This window comes from Corvus brachyrhynchos, unplaced genomic scaffold, assembly GCF_000691975.1.
Source record: "Corvus brachyrhynchos isolate BGI_N302 unplaced genomic scaffold, ASM69197v1 scaffold249, whole genome shotgun sequence".
NCBI classification, from domain to species: domain Eukaryota; kingdom Metazoa; phylum Chordata; class Aves; order Passeriformes; family Corvidae; genus Corvus; species Corvus brachyrhynchos.
This window is the reverse complement of record NW_008240226.1, coordinates 3,045,119-3,065,119: the sequence shown is the minus strand read 5'-3', so window position 1 is coordinate 3,065,119 and position 20,001 is coordinate 3,045,119. Positions and strand designations below refer to the sequence as shown.

General features: G+C 42.0%; 2 protein-coding genes across 5 annotated transcripts in view; one reads left to right on the top strand and one right to left on the bottom strand.

The window, feature by feature from the left end:
• Positions 1-12,564, top strand: part of BMPR1B (bone morphogenetic protein receptor type 1B) — a 187,482-nt gene extending 174,918 nt beyond the window's left edge. For all 4 annotated transcript variants that reach the window (XM_017745129.1, XM_017745130.1, XM_008641926.2 and 1 more), the window contains 6 exons: positions 3,043-3,235; positions 3,677-3,974; positions 6,306-6,481; positions 7,746-7,876; positions 8,619-12,092; positions 12,293-12,564. In XM_017745129.1, the coding sequence (XP_017600618.1) occupies positions 3,043-3,235; positions 3,677-3,974; positions 6,306-6,481; positions 7,746-7,876; positions 8,619-8,744 (924 nt within the window). In that variant the 3' untranslated portion in view covers positions 8,745-12,092; positions 12,293-12,564. The remainder of the gene's footprint in view (positions 1-3,042; positions 3,236-3,676; positions 3,975-6,305; positions 6,482-7,745; positions 7,877-8,618; positions 12,093-12,292) is intronic.
• Positions 12,565-13,530: 966 nt separating this feature from the next.
• The window catches only part of UNC5C (unc-5 netrin receptor C), a 97,820-nt gene continuing 91,349 nt past the window's right edge, over positions 13,531-20,001 (bottom strand). The window contains exon 17 of the mRNA XM_017745108.1: positions 13,531-19,893. Within this exon, the coding sequence (XP_017600597.1) occupies positions 19,728-19,893 (166 nt within the window). The 3' untranslated portion in view covers positions 13,531-19,727. The remainder of the gene's footprint in view (positions 19,894-20,001) is intronic.

Genomic DNA, 20,001 nt, shown 5'->3' with positions numbered 1-20,001 from the left:
GTGACATCCCAGCTGGGGCATTGCTCAGCAGCTCTCAGAGCTGTGCCGCTGCTCCGTGAGGCAGAAACCATCCAGTCTTCTGTCAGTCCACTCCTCTCAAGCCTGGAGACTTTGCAGCCACTGGACCCAGTGTTTTTCCTCAAGGAACTCTTCCCCCCAACCCCCATCTCCCCTTACTCACAAAAAAACGTGTACAATTTTTCTTTAAGTAGTGATTTTGGGTGGAAGAGAAGAAAATGGATCTTGCACTTGGCAAGAGATGTTTGCTGCATTTCCCAGACAGCTACAACCACTATGAGTTCACCAGAAACGCACAGAGTGATGCCCATGCCTGAAACAAACGTATAGAAAGTGCCCATGCAAGGGCTTATTTGCTAATTTTTAACTTTGTTTCTTATGCAAAGACTGAAACATCCAGGGTTATAATTTCAGGAAAGTAAGATGCAAATTTAATGCAAAATGTCACCTTGTGCTAACCAGTAATGTTTTTCTTCTGTGTAGAACATTTATTCTAATGGGTACAAATATTACACCCCAAACAAGTATTAGCCAGGAATTTGTCAATATGATGACATTCAGCAAGCATTCTGTCTCCTGACCTGTCTGTACCTCTGACAGAACAGTTTGCTGCAGGTCAAATGCTGCAAAATGGTCTGTCTGAAGAGTTTGCTGAACTACACGTTGGTCTCTACCTTCTCATACATTTTTTTTTCCCAATTTCCTTTCCAATGAACTTTGCTTTTCAAGGGACTGCATCCCAGCCATAGGTATGAATTTTCTGCTCAAAATATTAAATTTACAAAAGGTTGGTCTGTCTAAATTTTCATCTGCAGTAGCTGAACACATTTAGCTGAATGGCAGGAAAGTAGAAATAGTTCATAATTGGATTGTTTCCACTCAGGGAGACAAAAGAAAAGGCCATGTAACCTTACTTACAGAGCTCAAGCAGCAAAATACACAGATTTCAAAAGAAATGAAAAACCCCCAGCCCCACTCAGTGTAAATAACTCACAAGAACACATCATTTAGCATGCTTATGAAATCAGTTCAGCCAACAATTTTGATTAACCTATTTGTTTTAGAAATAATAATTGGTTTATGATTCAAGAAGGAGCTGAATTCCTTAAAATAAAATAAATTGTTCATAGGAAATCATTTGACCAGTTCTAGCAAGACGAAACCAGGTTAAGGCCTTCCACATAGTATTCTGCCGCCTGAAAACCCATAACAGAAATGTGTTTTTCATTTTCTTAATGTAATTTAATAAGGAACTTTTCATCATTAAGTATTGTAATTGCATGTACTTTATGATGCCATTACATATATTTACACAAATTAAGTTATTTGATATAACTACATTATTGTTCAGGATGCATTTTTAAAATGGGCAAAATAGAAAGCAACAATGCTAAAATGACATTACAAAATGTTACAGCAAAATTCCAATGTAATATAACTATTGTTCAATCACTATATGAGAGTATAAAAGATAATAAATCAATTTTTTAAATTAAGGCTAATCTCTGTTGTTGGCTTTCACTGATGTTAATCAAAAATAATGGCACTAAAGCGACCATCTTGGAAGTCTAATAATAATACAGTGCAGGACTGGAAAAATGGAATTCTGTTTAAATGACAGAAGAAGAAAACTGGGATATTTGAAATAGCTTTGCTTAAATACCACTGTATGTTATGCTTCTTAAAATTGTCTTATATGAAAACCAGTGATTTACTTACAAAATGAATGATGATAGGCCTGACCTAATAGGTTTTGAGTTTGTCTTTGGATGCACATTCATGCTGCAGTGGGGTTGTGGCAGTCCTGCTTGGCATTACCAAACTGGTGGTTTCCACTGGACCTCCCAAGCATAACAAAGGAAGCAAATGTTGTAAAAAATCAAGTTTCACTCATTTCTGTCAGTCAAGATTGCAAAAATATTTTGGATTGCATGAAATGAATATGATTTCAGAGGGATTCAGTTAGTGCAGTTAGATTCACTTGCTGCAGTAAACTGCAGGAGATTTGTGTCTGGATGGTGGCAAAACCCGACAAGAGACCATGAATTTGAACCTGTTCAGATTTTGCCAATTGCTTGGCCCAGATGAAAATCTCCTTGTGTTGAAGGAAATATTCTTTCAATATCTTACCAAGTCTTACCAAACAAAAACTCACTAGCTGTGGATTGAACTGGCAGTGCTGTACCTCAACAGTGTGACATTTTCATCTCCCGTTACATTGGGGTGAGGCAGCGTCAGCCACGAATACCAGCGAGTTGTGCTGCAGCATCCACTCACATTAGTGAACTTTCAGATATACATGTTCTGCAGGCATGCTCCAATCTGATGAGATTATTAGTCTCCATTTGCCTGAGATTTTTCGTGGCTGTAAAAGCTTGTTAAATTTAGAGGCAGTCCATCTGCTGCATGGGGTCTGTCATCTTGTGAAGAGTATCTCTGCAATGCTGCCATGGGCATTGATCTTGTAATACCCATGATGTTAGCATTAGCTCACAGTACAGACACTGACAAAGCTGGCACAGACACTGGAAAGCTGTTCTTTCAAATATTTTGGGGAGGGAATTGCTTTTTATTAATACGTAATTATTATTATTAAAATTAATGTAGGCATGTGTGTTATAACTCTGTAAGTAGTGGTTGAGATTCCTAACACCAAATGTATATTTTGAAATAATCAGGCATGGCCATTTCAAGGAAGGTGATAGGAAGTATTGTCCTTAAAAAAAAAAAGTAATTTTGTGGTTTTGCTAGTTTTGGACCTCTGATAGGCTTATGACTCTTGTGAGGCCTAGCCTTGAGTCTCAGCAGTGTTGAGTATGTAACAAACATCCCTATTTTAATTCAAATGTGTTACGTACCCCTTTGGAATTTGGACTGCATTGAGGTGACCAGGAGTGTTTTCTGTCAAAACTTTTCCAAAAGTAACAAAAAAAATTCCACCAAACTCTACATCCCACAGGAAAATAAAAATTTCAAGGTTCATAGTAAAATGTTTCCTTTAAAAAGACTGATTAATTTTCAAAGGTTCAAAGGACCATCGCAAAGCAGATTCAAATGGTGAAGCAGATTGGAAAAGGTCGCTATGGAGAAGTCTGGATGGGAAAGTGGCGTGGTGAAAAGGTAGCAGTGAAAGTGTTCTTTACTACAGAGGAGGCCAGCTGGTTCAGAGAAACAGAAATCTACCAGACTGTCCTGATGAGACATGAAAATATTCTTGGTGAGTGAAGTGAAAGAGAATTATTTGATAGTGAACAGGTTTTTTAAGCACAGCAATTTTATATTTGGCTGTTATCTGATGTCCTTTCCTATCTGCTTTGTTTCCCACTGTGCTCTGCAATTAGCCCCAGTGCTTTTCAAAGGAAAGTTGTTTCAAGGATTACTGAAACATAAATAAAAGTTAAAAAATAGTGGGACTTGGGGGTTGTTACTCCAAACACAACGTGTCTGTTTCAGGCACTGGTGTTTCCGTATCTGGGCTTTCTGAAAGTACGTGAAAGGCCAGAGGTGAGGCACAGTAGCATGGAAGTAAGATGAAAGGAATTAAATACGGTAATGAAATAAAACTACTGAAATGGATGAGAGTCCAGAGTTCTGAGCAGTCAAAAAAAACCCCGTGAGAAGTATTAATTTGAAAATATCTTCTTTTTTTTTTTTGAAGGATTCATTGCTGCAGATATTAAAGGTACAGGATCTTGGACCCAGCTGTATCTTATCACTGACTACCATGAGAATGGCTCACTTTACGATTATCTAAAATCTACTACCTTGGACACAAAAGCTATGCTGAAACTGGCTTACTCCTCTGTCAGTGGCTTGTGCCACCTGCACACTGAGATCTTCAGTACTCAGGGCAAACCTGCTATTGCCCACCGTGACCTAAAGAGTAAGAATATCCTGGTGAAAAAGAATGGCACCTGCTGTATAGCAGATTTGGGCTTGGCTGTTAAGTTTATCAGGTGAGTTGGAGTGAGGGGGCTGAGGAGAAGTTAATAAATCAGGTGCAAAAGCTGCCTTTGTTGTTGGCTGAGTGTGCACGTGTGAGTAAGCACCTATAGGGTACGTGCACACCTTCTGGGCTCTGCTCAGCTGTGTGTGAGGTTACCTGTTGGGGAGTGAATGTCATGTAAACACCTCATGCAGGTGTACAAACAGTTGCTTTTTAATTATTTGAGCACATTAGCTGCATTTGCATAAAGGTTTATTTTCATCCCTCCGTCCTCCATAGCTGCCCCACTATTGCTGGCACACAGTGAGAGGACGTAGCACAGACAGGTTGAAGTCACGTCAGTGAGCTTGTCACTGAAGCTTGTCTGATCCCGTGAAAATTCACTCTCAGCTTAGAGAGAAAAATACTAATAATTTGCACAAGTTACTAACTAGGATTTATTGAAAAGGAGCCCATTTGGGCTGCCTTTTGTTCCATTTCCTACAAATCAAATTGCCGAAGAACAGATTTGATTTTTGAAATGGCTTTTAAATTTGATTTTAAAAAATGGTTGTGTGTTTAAACAACTTAGAAAGAGCAGACAAGTAGAACTTACTCACTCCTGGGATTCATAAGGAGACACTGCTCTCTGACAGCTCTGTTCAAAAGGAACTTGAGCTCTCAGCGGTGGTCCTGGTGGTGGAGACATGTGTTCCAAAGTCTCTGATTTTTCTGTATACAGAAATGTGTCTAGAATACATAGACTGAAAGTTTCCGTTTTGGAGGTCAGCTTTGAAACCATGCACTCCCTGGAGTATTAAAAAAATTAAAGAATTCTGTACAAATCTTGAACTGAAATTATTCAGAGTGAAAGGAAAGGCAGTTTTTAAGTGTGCTCTTCTTACCGTTCACTTACCTACCACGTTTCTTGGTGAGGCATTTCCTTTATGAGCCTGACCTTTCTTTAGGAGACAAGAAAGGAATATTTTTACTTTGAGGAACAGAAGCCTAGAAAACAACAACTTGAAAATACACTATTAAAAATTTCGGGGAAGAAATTCACCCTTTGCAGGTGTACTTTGCCTGGCAAATACAGAGCAGCACACTGCTTAGCTGTGAACGAAGGGAGCTAGGAGTTATCAAGTGCTGTTACAAAAGAAGGTGAAATATGGATTTTTCCCACTCCAGATGGAATTTACAGTATGTACTTGGCTTGTTTTCATACTGAACCCTTCCTCAGACAGCATTTCTCAGGCAACAACAGGGAAGTGAAAACAGTGGGAAGGGGTGTGCTCTGCTGAAGCTAATGATTCTAGTAAAATTCCTTGTGTTTCCATTTCATTTGAAATACTGGAAGACAGTGCAGGTCACTGGATTTGTGTTACATTCTTGGAGGTATACAGAAGTGCCACCAGCATATGTATGATTTAATGACTGTGTAGGTAACTTGTTGTCCCACAGACTCAGAAAAAGCTGACTTTTCTTCATATCAGTCGGTAAAAAAAAAAATGTTGTACATGAAGAAATAATAATATTTCTACAGAAATAGAATTATTCTGTGAGCTTTTGTTGCATCCATCATATTTAAAATACATACATTTGAAGGTGAGGGAAGGAAAACAGACCTTTTTAAGCAAACCATATATGCCATATAAAGCTTATATAAAACATACAACCTTTTAAAAACATTTAAACTGATGTAGCTGAATCTGAGTTAGTAAGAAAAACAAGAATCCATCCACATAATTAATGGGAATTTGCTTGCCACATCTTGTGTCTTCTGGTCAATGTGTGAGGTGTGACACATTTGCTTAGATGTTTTTATGCATTTATCCCTCTGTGTCTACATATCTTGATGTGTTAAGGTTGGGAGAGATCAAACATAATGCATGCAAAAAATAATAGTTAGATTCATCTTCCTTGCAGATCTGATTTGCTACAGCTAAGAGATACTGCCCCAGCTACTTAGCATTAATTGCTAAGACTGAAGCATTAGGTGGTGGAGTATGTTAAGAAAACAGCGTTTAATGAAGATTTGATTGTTATCACTAACATTAGAGCTCCGGCTAATGCTAATGAAATCTCACAAATGTTACAGCATCCCTGTTGAGTCTTATCTTCATTTTGATTCTGCATTTGAATGCTTAACATAGCCTCAGGCAGGTCAGCCTTTTAAGGAGGGTTGCCTTCACACTAAGAGGCTTTTCTTGCAAGAATTGTTCCATTAAGATTATGCATTACTTTTGACCTTGTTTGAGAGTGGATGTGGTGTGAATTTACTACTTCTTCCATCTAAATTACTTTCTTTTCAAGCCACTTTACTGCATGTTTGATGCCCTTTTTTTTCTTCATTTTCTTTTAGTGATACAAATGAGGTAGACATCCCTCCAAACACCCGTGTAGGAACAAAACGTTATATGCCTCCTGAGGTGCTGGATGAAAGCTTGAATAGAAATCACTTTCAGTCCTACATCATGGCTGATATGTACAGTTTTGGACTCATCCTTTGGGAGATAGCAAGGAGATGTGTTTCAGGAGGTAAAGAGCTGGGAGATCACTTTTAATTGTGTCAGTGAACCTCATATCTTCCCTTACATCTTTTTCTCTGGGTGATTGTTTTTACAGTAATAAACCAATGTGGGTAAACCATACAGGTAACTCTCTTAATATCTGTTCTCTTGTTAAAACTTATTTTAAAGCATGAGTCAGTGCTATTTCAACAGCGGAGGTTTAGACTATATTTTAATGGCATGTTTGAAGGCAGCGGATGCCTGCACTGAGGAAGTAGGGAATTCATTTGGGGGCCTTTTCCAAAGGCATCACATTTCTGCTGAACTGGAGGTGTTCAGCTAATTTAACAGAAAGGAAATAGTGATTTCTTTGTTTAGTTAGAGTTAAATGAAAGGAGGAGGACAAACAATTTGGAGTTTGCTATGCTACTATTTGAAATAATCTGTTTACAAGACAAGTAGCAAAACAGCAGAGGGAAGTAGCTCTTACTACATCACTATCATACCAGTGATGTGCTTCATTTCCCTCTTTCTGCATGTAGAGTTCAGTGTAGTGCAGAAATGATGGGTGTTATTGCCTCTGTTTTGCCATGGAGAAAATTAAATGCATGGAAGTAACTTGGTAACCGTTCTGTGCCAGTTTGGTGGCAAGAGTAGAGCATGTCTCTCTTGGGTCTCTGCTACCTTCACCATACTTCATGGGTCTTTAAATCTGCAGTGGTGTGCTGAATGCTCAACCTAGAGGAGCTGAATGTTGCCTATGAGTAGCAGGATCCCTGTGTTTAAAAGCTGGTGATGTGTATTGTGATGTTTTGAGGCTAAATCTGTAATATTTTTATTGTTTCATTGTTGCTATGTACAAAGAATGGTGCCTTGCCATGTTCTGAAAAGGCACAGAAATGCCCTTTGGTATATTCCAGGTCCACTGATAAGAAGGAGACCTAACTCAAGGTTAATTCTCTCTCAGATTAGTCTGATACAGTCCCTATGTGAATAGCTCTTTCTGGGAGAATTTACTGGAGATTGCTGGACTGGAAAGCAGAGGTAGAAACTGCCTCACTTGGCAAGTAATTACGTTTTTGGATTAAGATACGTGGCCAGTCTTTACATGGCAATGGTTACATTGGAACTTGACGGTGGAATTAACTTCTAGGGCAGGGAAGTCCTTTTCAGAAGTACACCCAACTGTTGAACAGTATGTATTGTATGGCCAATCTGTTACAAAGTGAGAGGGGAGGAGGGGAGTGGAAGTTGTTTTCTGCAAGTGACAGACAACTAATTGCTACTTTCAGGAATAGTTGAGGAATACCAGCTTCCATACCATGACCTCGTGCCCAGCGACCCCTCGTATGAGGACATGCGGGAGATCGTGTGCATCAAGAGACTGCGCCCCTCGTTTCCCAACAGATGGAGCAGTGATGAGGTATCTGTCGTCCCTCTTGACATGCTGTCAGTGCTTTTAATCGGAGCTAGTGAGTGAGATTGACCCAAGTCTGCAGCATTTTGAGGGAGGAGGACATTTTCCACTGCTGCTGCCACATTTTGGAATAGCAGCATGTAGATGAATATTCTGCAGGGAGATGAAAGATTTAGGTGGCATGAGATCTGTGAATGTGAGGGAAAAAGAAAACAACCTCCCTGGGCTCCTTGAGGTCTCATGCAACAGCCAGTGTGAGAAGATGTAACCACAACTCGCCTGCCTCATCCTCTTCCTAGCCAAATCCCTCTGGGCATTCAGACTGGGGCTGAAAACACTGGAGGAAGGACTATCAGCTCCGGAAAGGGCTTTTGTGTGATGACACTCAGTGTGTGTTTACTCTGCTACCACATGTGTCCAGGACTGATGAGGCTCATTGAAATAGCTGCTCTTGATTAACTGGTTGGGATCCTCAGTAATCCCACCTCAGGCATTCTAGCAATAAGAGGTCAATTTGTTAGTAGGTAGTGCCTGTGTATTACCAAAAATACGTTACAAAAATCTGCATTAATCTGAAACACGTTTGGCTGGTCAGGGCAGCGCTGGTGGTATTTATGCATAATGCCTGTCAGGGCCTGCACTGCCCTTAGGAAAGGCCTTTTCCCTTCAGTTTTTCAGCATTGCCAACAACTGCAGTCTCCTCTTTCACTGACCCGGGTGGGGCTTTCTCTCCCGCTTCTCTCCGCAGTGCCTACGGCAGATGGGGAAGCTGATGATGGAGTGCTGGGCTCACAACCCTGCCTCCCGGCTCACAGCCCTGCGCGTCAAGAAAACACTCGCCAAAATGTCGGAGTCCCAGGACATTAAACTCTGACTCTGCCAGAGGCAGCTCTGGTGGAGGCCCCTGGAAATGGACTTTCTTGTGCAGGCAGAAGTCCTGAAGATGTATCAAAAGTCTTTGCTAAGTACCTTGAATGGAGTCATGCTTAAGAGCAGCAGTGAGTTTTTGAGGAGACTATCCATTGCAAAAATCACCTGAATTTTGAGATACAAGATCGAAGAGGCTTGTCTGCTCTTGTTTACATGGGAAAATACAGTTTTAGTAACTGGTTTAAGATTATGCATGTTGCTTTCCATGAAAGCCACTTATTATTTTATTATTATTATTGTTATTATTATTATTTTGATTGTTTAAAAAGATACTGCTTTAAATTTTATGAAAATAAAACTTTTGGGTTAGAAGTAAAAAAGATGTATATTGTTACATTAAAAAAATTCGGAGGAAACTGCTGAAAATGAAAGCAAACCAACTTTTTCATTTCCAAAACGACTATTGCACTCCAGCATTTAAGAAAAAAGGTGAGTGGGTCTGTGTAGCTCAGAGGAGCTGTGATGGAGACCACCTTAAAAGCCACCTATTTGTGGAGATAACTTTCCAAACCCTGAATGTGCAAGTGATTCTCACAGTGCAGAGATGGAGCCCAATTGCATCCCTGCCATCCCTGTTGGTGTGGGTGGCCTGATTCCTGTGGGTGGCCTGTCCCAGGGAAGGTCATGCTTCACTTAAGGTAGCTGGGAACTGTTTGAATATGGTTTGGTGCGACTTGTTTAAAGAAGCTCTTCATGTTTCCAGGAAAACTGATGGGGATAGTACCACAGTGATAAACAAGTGCCCTTTTTCTTGGCTTTTTTTTTTTTTCCTTTCTTTTCCCCCACTGCAAAATAAAGTATTTTGTGTGTGAGTGGAAATGAAATACGCATTTGAGTCCACTGGGTAATTTGAAACTGCTAGGACCCACAACCAACCACTGGGTAAGAGGAAGTTCCTTGTGAGAAGGAATTACTAACTTGGTCTTTCATCTGCGTAAAAGTGAGGGGTCCATCTACAACCACAGCTGAGAAAAAGAAATTAACATCTGTGTTCCCTTTTTTAAGGGAAAGTGAAAAACCTCAACAATGCCCATTTCTGGGGTGGCAGTCATTCTTCCTTGAGTGTAAGGAGACCTGGTGCCTTGTCTGTAATAGGAAGTGACAGGGAGAGGGAGCGTGGGACACATTAGATGGGTGGTGAGAGCTGGGAACTGTGGCCAGCAGTGGGTACCTGCCTCCTGCACTTCTTCTGCTGTAGTGAGAGACACTACAAACAATTGGCTCAAGCTTTATCTGCTTTACTGTTTTGGGTGGCCTTCCAGCAGCCTCCACAGCTCTGGCAGCCACAGCACAGCAGTGACAGGCTCAGCTGCTGGGCTGGGGCTGTGTAGCATTTTGGTTCCCAGCAAGAGGAGCTGTCAGGGGAGAAGAGCAATGGGAAATGTATTTACTGTCTTTCCCTGTTCCTCCTTCCTAGGGTTGCAGCAGTTGTAGCAATGCTAATGCTACAGAAGGGGAAATGAGAGGTGAAATATACCCCGGGAGGTGTTTTCTTTGGAAAGGTTCTGTTCTTTGTCAGATTACCAAAACTGAGCTGCATGGGACTTACTGGTTTACCCTTTTTTACCCTTCATTTATTTTTTAAAATTTTCCTGGCTGCCTATGTTGTTTTACTAGATGGTGTTCAGCTTAATTTTGAAATAAGTCCTTACAAATGCTGCTTTGATTATGCTAAGCCTATTTCAGAACTTAAATAATTGCCATGCAGGATTTAGCGTCAGCACTTCTGTAATGCTTCTTTTTTTTTTCCCCTTTTTGGAGAAAACTGATTTATTTGTGGTAGGTAGGTGTATAATTGGGGTTTAGCTTAACAGCTCCCTGAAGGTATTTCTAGCTGGAAAAATTACCATTTTATACTTTCAAGCTAACAGAGAAAAATGCACGAGTTCAAGAGAACCAGCAAGCCCTCCATGATGATAGGTGTAAAAAAGCTTAACCGAAAGTTTGTTAATTAGGGTGCTTTTTCTGCAGTGCCGTTTCCCTGCCTGTACCCAAATTTACCAAGCAATACAAAAAGAAAATCTCTAATACACCAAACACTGATCCCAGTGACGGTTTCCCCATCCTTAAAACACATTTGTGAGGCTGAGAGCAGAGTTTGCTCCTCTCCTTGGCTGCCTTGGCTTTGAGATTTGTGGGCCAAAATGGGGACAACCCAGCCTCTCTTCACCTTTTTGTCTTAGTGAATGGAGCCATGGGTTTCTAGTCTCGTTTCTTTCCATAAAAGCCAGCGCACCCTGTGGAACTGAGGTTTCTCAGCCCCGAAGAAGCAGAGGGGACCTGCAGGTCCCAGGTTGCACAACAGGAATGCTTCTTTCCTGCCTGTTTAGGTGCATTTCACCTCTGCCTTCCTCAAATAGATTTTTTTTTTTTTTTTTTAATAGCAAAGCTCTCCCCAGGAGTGTTTTGGAGGGTGCTTTGCTGGCTGGCAGACACGAGGCATACTATGAATGCCCCTGGCACCTGCCATCAGCATGTTGGAAGAGAAAGGGCCAGTCACTGGTTTCCTGAGCAAATCTTACCTTTTTTTTTGGTCCAGAAGAAAATGGTCTAAGATACTGGTTTAGAGTACATAAAGTGTGTATGTTAAATGTTCAAGTTTATGTGTTTTTATATATATATAAAATATATATATATATATATTCAGTTGCGAGTCTGGGATAGCTCCAGTATGTGGATTAAGAGTAAACTATTATGGATGAAAAAGCACTAAATAAAACATAATATTTATTTATGAAAATGCATAAATGACAAATCACTGCAACGGTGCTGTATAGGAAAATAGATAAATATATATATATATATATATATTTGAGGAGACACACACTGAGAAAGCAAACAGTCTGCGGTTGTGTAACTAGTACCTGCCTATTTTCTCCCAAGACCAGATTTTGCCCTCAAATCTCCTACCCACTGTAATCGATGCTATTGTGAAGGGCTATTCCTAAGGCCAAAAAACAGCCTAAGGCAAGCGTGGAGGTCTTTTGTTCCAGCACTGTGACGTTCGAGTTACTGCCTGCATGGGTGACTTTCTGTGACACTCAGCGTGTCGTAATTAAGGTGTCAGCACTGCAGTGACTACAGGCTAGTATGCTTATTTTGCCAGGTGTGGCCTTTTAATGTCACTTCCATATTTTGGTAGTTTCAAAGGGCACATTGATGAGGGCTTGGAAGTCAGAGGTAAAGATAATTGTGGCTTCAGTGCCCACGGGTCTAGAAATCCACTTTTCAAATGTAAATCATTCAAGGAAGTGTAGTTTAGTTTCTTTCTGGCGTAGGTGAGATGGCATAGGTAAGTGGGAGAAGGAAAAAAAAAGTAATGTCACTTCCATATTTTGGTAGTTTCAAAGGGCACATTGATGAGGGCTTGGAAGTCAGAGGTAAAGATAATTGTGGCTTCAGTGCCCACGGGGCTAGAAATCCACTTTTCAAATGTAAATCATTCAAGGAAGTGTAGTTTAGTTTCTTTCTGGCGTAGGTGAGATGGCATAGGTAAGTGGGAGAAGAAAAAAAAAGAGATGCCATCTAGCAACTGCTATCCTTTCTCTAGCACAAAGTCATTTCTATTAAAGAAAAGGTTGTCAATGTAGAGACTAAGAAACTAATTTGTGTTCTTTTTTGAGAACCAGTGCCTTATTAAACCTGTAAATACTGTAATTAGAAAACCTGGGGAACAAACTGTGTTATGTTGTATTTGTTCAAATTGTATATGGTTGTTTTAACATTCCCCCCCCCCCAATAAAATTGTTTCCATCTCCCCATGACAGAGATTGCTATTTCCTTTTTATGTGCTTGAAAAGCACCATCTTTGCATTTCATTTCTCCAGCTAGATTATTTTGACCATGCCTCATTTTATTTATTTTATTTTTATGAGATTTTTTTTTTCCTCTGAGCAAACAAGTAAACAGCAATATGTTGCATATGTTTCCACTGGCATAAAAAAGCATCACTTCTTTCACAACTCAGTGAAGAGAAAAATAGTAATTAAAATAGTGTTATCACTAATAGAGCAGTCAGTCGTGTTTTGTGGCTGATTATGTAAATCTATAGAAACTTGGTATTAGCATAATATTTTTTTGAGACACCCACCCCCCCTTCATTCTGCCACATGTTTATGAATATTTTTGACTACTATTTTTAATAGCACAAGAGCCACAGGAGTCACCTGTGCACAAACTGAAGCTAGAATTCCCGCCCCAAGCATCAGGTGAAAACGTTTCAGCCTAAATACCCAGCATCAGCTGAAACATGGCATTGCTGAGTGCTGAGACATGGGTTACCTACCTCTACATCTAGTGAGGTGTTTCTGTGCATTTGTACCTAAAGCTGGAGCACTCCTCTCGTTCTGCAGGGCTGCGTTGCAGATTCAGCTCCGTGTTTCCTAATGTTTAATTGCCTTGCTATTATTTTCAGAGAAATGTGTAAATAATAGCAATTTTCCCTTGAGCTGCACAGCCCCTGCAGCTCTCCTGCTTTGCCCCAGACTGTCGGTGCTCAGTGGCATTGCAGTTACTCTCCAGCAGCATTTCTACAGCCCCTTGACCTGGCCACATCTAGGTGACAAAGCCCCATGCTTGCTGCACATTGCCCCTGGCACGCCTCTGAATCCCACAGTTCTCAGGTGCAGAAAAATTTCTTCTGAGGAGATATTTTCTCTTTTTGTAAAAAGAAACTAAAGACTCCACTTCTGAGCTTCCAGGAACTAAACAATTGAACACAAAGTAGGGTGTGGTTTTTTTCCAGTTGCTTATAAATATAATTTATTACCTGTTTAAAAATTCTTTCTTACACTTTGTACATGTCAGGCTGACAGAATAAATGCAGGCATTTACAAACAGAGGGAAGGAGAAAAAGGGAGGGGGGTAAGAGGCACACTCAGAACTAGTAAACCACACCTCCACTGTACAGCAATACAAATAATGCAATGGCTAGCACTTCTCCTGTAGTAAGTCAGTCTTTAGAAAAGGAATTGCATAGAAGATACAGCAATAGGGAAATCAAAACCAAAAGAGTTCTCCAGATCTGAATAGCAAAGAAAACAAATCCCACGAACCCCGGTAGAGCTGTGACATGGGAAGAGAAGGGAGAAACGTGATACACCTGGGTCACACAGATGTTTCATTTCCTGCAGGCCCTCCTTTGCTTTGGAAAGGTACTGAAGATACTCCTTTTTTTTTTTTTTTCTTTCTCTTTTTTTTTTCCTCTTCAACAATAACAGAACATGTGTTAGCAAAAAGAGTCTACCACACAGATGTGAAAAGAGTAATGCCACAACTTCTCTCTCTCAGCTGTGTCACACTCCGTGTTTCAAAGTAGCTTATTGGCTCTCGGCTCAGGTGTTTTTGCAAGGTACCTTGAAAAATCTGTGGGGAGAAGAGTGTTTTGCCTCTCCTTCCTGATTTTATTTGCTTTCCAGCCCAATTTTGCTTTTTATTTGTATTCTGCTAGCTCCCAAATTTACTGGCCAGAGCCAGCTGGCAGCAGCCAAAGAAGCTCTAGGGCCCATGCAAGCTTTTCTCACCTTGGGGCTCTTGTCCCATCACTGCTGCAGGAGGACCCTCCCCAATTACATCCTGCTTCCTCACAGGCATCCCAGAGCTACTGACATGGCATGCCATGACATGGGATGCTTTGGGAGTGGAGGACAGGCCCAGGGTGAAGCACATGTAGCAATTAATCTCTTTGTAAGCAGTTGAGGAGACTGAACCACTAATAAGTGCATTTAACCAGCACCACAGAAAATGTGAAATACCTATTTGGGATAGATGTTTGTGGGAACTCTGGATTATTATTATTATTTGCTTTTTTTACTGACAGAGTTTATCAAAGGACTTTCAGAGAAGGGATTTTCAGATTTCAGGGAGCGGGTGTCAAGTTTAAACAACAAGTAAGTAAATCAACAAAATGCTTCTATTCAAGCAAGGAGCCTGACCTGCCAAACGTGAGGCCTCATTTCTGTGGCCTTAGTTCAAGTCCAGTTCCAGTTACTTGCCAGTTTTTACTCTGTTGGCTTTTGACATACTGCATATTTGACGTTGCAGTGATGGTACACTGAATTTTGACCTTGACCTTGACCTTCTCATTCAAAAGTTGGTATAATAAGAGGATGCCCATACCTAATGTGAGAGCTAAAAGCCCCCAGCAGCAGTGTCCTTTGTTTTCTCCTCTTTATGTACACACACACTTACTTTACCTTTCTGTTGAAGTCCCACTTCAAAGGATGTCTGAGATACGTGCTTCAGCATTTAAAAATCTGCAGTGCAGCTTGTTTTATGAACTCAAGGTTTCACACACAAGCTAGGGATCAATTGCAGTGGTGACCCCAAAGTCAAGTCCTTGTGGGAGAAGGCCCAAAGGTTTGGTTTCCATTCTCAAACCACTCTTTGCACTACTTGATATCAAGCAAGCCAGCCTGCAAACAGTGGGTTACTTCATGGCCAGACGGGAGCCAGGGTAGTACCTGAAAAGACTTCTGAACACTCAGTAAGATTGTTTACAAAGTGCCCTGGACACAAGATTACAAAAACCCCAAGCCAACCTCAACAATATAATTGTGTTCAGAAATGAACCTCAGAGCTCTGGTAACTACTTGGTAGAGCATACAATGGTCTCAGGGCCCCCCCACCCCTCCCTTCCCCATGCCCCCTGCCCCCAAAAGAAGGAGAAAAGGAGAACCCAAAAGAAACTATTGTAGGTAGCAATACAAGACATTAGGACACTGTCCACAATGACAGGCTTACAGCATGTAGATACATTTATTCTATATGTAAGCAACAGAAATAGCAGGAAACCCAAGGAATGGACATGTTTTGCTCTGTGGGTATTGCAGACTCCAACGTCTCATGAGTGTCTGCATTTCTGCCAGCGAGACGGAAAAAAGTCTTGGTCTCCCAATAAAGCAAATCTTGACTGGAGAGACTTCACTGCTGCAAAATTTTCAAGATCCACTAAAACAGCACTTAGGTCTTGCACTGTTTAACAAGACACAGTGGATCAGTTGTGATCATAAATTTTGAAAAAAAGAAAAACCCCAACCGAACCCCAAACTTACCCTATACACTGACAGTCACCTTTACAAGAACACAACACAAAGAAGAAGAAGAAAAAAAATAAGGTGAAAAGGACTGCCTCTGATAAATGTTTCTTACTTGGAAATGAAAGGTTTTCCTTGAAGTCAGGAAATATTTTATATATATTTATATAATATATATACTATTTATAGCGCTAGCAATCAACATGTAATGAAGAGATGGTGTGAAGAGCAGCTAAGCTGCTCCAGTACAAAGCCAAAGGTGAACAACTAAAAGGAAAAGCATTTTAAAAAATAGTAATAACTGGAGGGTAGGAAGCCTGCAGCCTTTTTTTTTTTTTTTCTTTTAAAGCAGATGTGCTTACCTGACATAAAATCTTACAACCACTTTTAAAGAGTCAGTTCTGCCAGTCTTAGTCAGAGCCACCCCACAGGAAGCCTTTTCCCGTGCGACGTTGCTGTGGCAGCAGCGACACAGTGGAGTGGGGGCTCAGCCCCACGAGATGGCACTATGTCCATGCAATCCAGGCGGAGGAACTGCTGCTGGGTTTTCTCCCACCAAAAATAATATCCTGAGCTGATCTGGCTGCCCTTGCTTCCTGCCTGCTCTCCTGGGGCCAGCAGGATAGGGATGCTGAGTGGTGAACACCACCAGCCAGAGCCCTCTCCCACAGTGCATGCCCTGCCACTGCCATTCCCCCTAGAAAAAAAAGAAAAAACTGAGCACAGTTAATGCAGGGAAGTGTGAGGTGAGGTGGGAGCTGCTGCTAGCAGCAGTGGCAAAGAACGGGTGCAGAGCTGCTGGGATGAGCTGTGGCTCTGAGGAGGAACCTTCCCGTGCTTCTTACTGCCCTGTCAGGGCTGAGGCAGCCCCAGGGGCCGTGCTGGGACCCTGTAAAGGCCTTTGGAGCAGATGCTGGGGAAACCATCCAGCCTGTGATTGCAGCAGGGGATTGCAGGTGGTTTCTGAGCAGTCAGGGTGGAAGAAGAGTAGCTTCACCACCCAGTAGCAGTCATGCTGCTGCCCTAGTCATGTTCAGTGATGAAGGGTTATGTTCTTGACCTCCAGCCACCTCTGTGGATGCTCCTCTTAATCAGAGAGTGCATTTTTCCTCTCAATAAATCCCCTTCACTGTGATGCTGGGAAAGGAAAATGCCCCAGAACACTGCGAGAAAGTTGTTCACCTGCCTCTTGCAGAAGGCATCAGAACACAGGTCAGAGAGCTGGCCAAAGGAACATCAGCTCACAGCAATACTGATAACTGTGAGACACTTTGAGGCCTGATCCTGGTGAGAAGGGTGCACGTGCTGGCCACCTGGAAAAAGCTGAGAGCTGGGGAGCACCAGTGAGCCTGGGGATCAGCCAACAAAGACTGAGCCAAAAAGGCCAAAGGGACAAAGGGCAGTTCAACTCCTGCAGCCGCCTTGGAAGGAGAGTCACGCAGGAGGGACACGTGAGAAAGGTGAAGAAGCACAAACTAAACACAACTGGTTGCACCTAAAGGTGGCACAGGAGGGAGAAAAGCTGAGACCTATCCTTAAGAGCCATTTTAGTGCTCTGAGTAAAAGATGTGGAGAAGGGAGCCCCAGTCCGATCCTCCTGATGCTGAAAGCAAAATTTCCATTAGCATTGCAGTAGGCTGCATCTGATGCCAAAGGCGAAAAAGAAGATGGTTGTTGAAAGGATGCCCATGGAATCTCCATATTAAGAGAAGGCGGGGCTTATACAAGCAAAATGCACACAGATGTTGAAAGTTACAATGCATGTGTTCTGGTCTCCAGTTTTTACTGAAATGCTGGTTTGCAAGCTGCCCGGTTACCTCTTACAAGGAAGGGAACTTTTTGTGCTCGCTACCTGGCGGTCAATCTAAACCTGGTCAGGGACCTGAGAAGTTATAAGCAAAAAGTGCCAAGCCTATGGAAATGTCAAATTGAAAAAGAGGCCAGATGAAATTTTCTTTTCATTTTGACCAATGACATTTTCAAAATTACCTTCAAAGGCGCGATCTGGAGAGCCTTGGGGAGAGCAAAATCAAAACCACAGAAGAGAACAAGCTAACTCCAGTCTCGGGAAGCGTATGGCATGGTAATGCACACGTGGGCAGGGGCATGCATGTGTGCACAACAGCAATAACCAGGGCCTGGCTGGAAACCTGGAGTGGATGGGTTGGGGCAGAAAGCATTTCTGTGCCAGACGTAGAGGACAGCTCAGTCTGGCAGTAAAACTACTGCAATCCTATGCGCTGTCATGTAGCAAAGAGAATTTTCACTGAGCAGAACAGAATACATTTGCAGGGACAACCACTTCTGGTTTGCTCCTTTTGCAAAGTTTCCACTTCACCTGTTTTCTGGTGGCCAAGAGGGCCATGGCTGTAGAGGGACAAGTGTTCCCTCACCAGCCATCGAGGACTGCAAACATTACGGGAGGTGGTGGGTTTCAGTGAGACCTGCAGCTCTGTGGGGAACTAACAGGAGCTGCTGGCTCTTAGAATGCTACAAAACAAAACAAAAACTATGGAAGCCCACCTTGGATGCACAAATCAGGTGGTGGATGTCTGTGCCTCCACATGCTTGCACCTGTGGTCAGAAACCAGTGGTCTTTGTGTATTCGCACTGGGAGGCCATCTCTGGTTCACAGCCACCTCTGGACAGGGCTGCTTCTTGGAGCAACCTGGGGCACCAGGGTGGTGCAAAACATGCCAGGGTCCGACACTTGGTGGGTGAAGATCAGCAGAGTGTCCTCAGTTCATGCTGCCTTGGCTCTGGGCGTGGAGCACAGCAATGCTAACACAAAGTGAGCAGCCTGTGGGGGCTGGCAGAGGACTTTTGGAGGAGGAGTACAATGACAAAGGGAAGGACAGACGGCATAGAGAGGGAAACGTCTTAAAAGACCTTCAGGGAGGGGACAACAGGTTCCATAAAACCAGAAGTTATTCATTCTGCTGCTGACAAAATCAGAAATAAAGTAATAATGGTAATAATAATAGTCATTATAATCCTTGCCCTAGATACTAATCAGTAAATAACTATCATAGCAACTTCTCTTTTTTATTTTTTTCTGGGTTTCTCCCTCTCCCCTCCAACCACTCCAAATTGCATATCTGGCCCCTCATATAGCAAAGGGGTGGAAAGGGTGTGAATTGAAAATTAACTCAGATCCTTCATTCCCCACTGTCTTAGAGCTATTCTCCACACAGGCTCAGTGGGACTGTCTTGGGGAAGGAAGGGAACGTTTTGTGTGTTCCTGCTTATCAGCCAGAGTACCTGCTTTCCAGATGCACACCCTGATTTTCTTGGTTTGTTTTTTGTTTTGTTTTTTTTTTTTTACAGGTAGGTCTAGGAAACAGAACAATGACAGGAGGATCATTGCAAGACAACCAATGTGCGAATTGTATCCAAAATCTGAATTCACCAGAAACCAATAAGCTGAAATAGCCACAACCAACTGTCCATAGCCTTGTCTAGAATGGCTTTAAACAAAAAATATAAAGAGCCATGGACAGCCTCCTTACCCCTGTCCAGAATTTGATGTAAACAACATCCATAGAAACTGGGATTGTTAAGAAAGTTTATCCATATATCTGGATAGCAATAAAAAGCGTTTCCTAGGAAACTGTAAAAACCTGTACCAAGCAGTGTACAGCCAAGCCGAGAGGAACATTAGGTTGATTTATATTTCCAAGGTACAACTTTGCATGATCTCTTTCTGATCCTGTGATAATGTACAAGGAGAGCACGTGTGAAGGTCAGGGCTGGTTTTTCTTGTTTGCTTGCTTTCTTCTCTGAAATGTCTCTTGTGTAACTCACTGGTCTGGGTTTTCATTTCAATTCTTGTTTGCAATAACAGGGCATTACCGCTCCCTGCGTCTGTCCTTCCTGGTCATGCCAAGGCTGCATTAGTAATTTCCTTCTGCTGCCAAAGAAACAACCGTTTCGTGTCTTCCCATTTCTTCAAGAACTGCTGCCAGCATGCTCAGGTTGCCATCAGGGAAATTCTGGGCTTCCCAGAGATCCAGGATCACCCCAGTGGGGCTTGATTTTGTAGCAAAATAATTTAAGTACCTGCAATGAGACAAAAGGAAACTCAGTTTTTTTGAGCTGCATGGAAACTATCTGAATTCATATGATTTCAACCCATCCCTGCTGCTGGTGCTGTCAAGGTGCTCATCC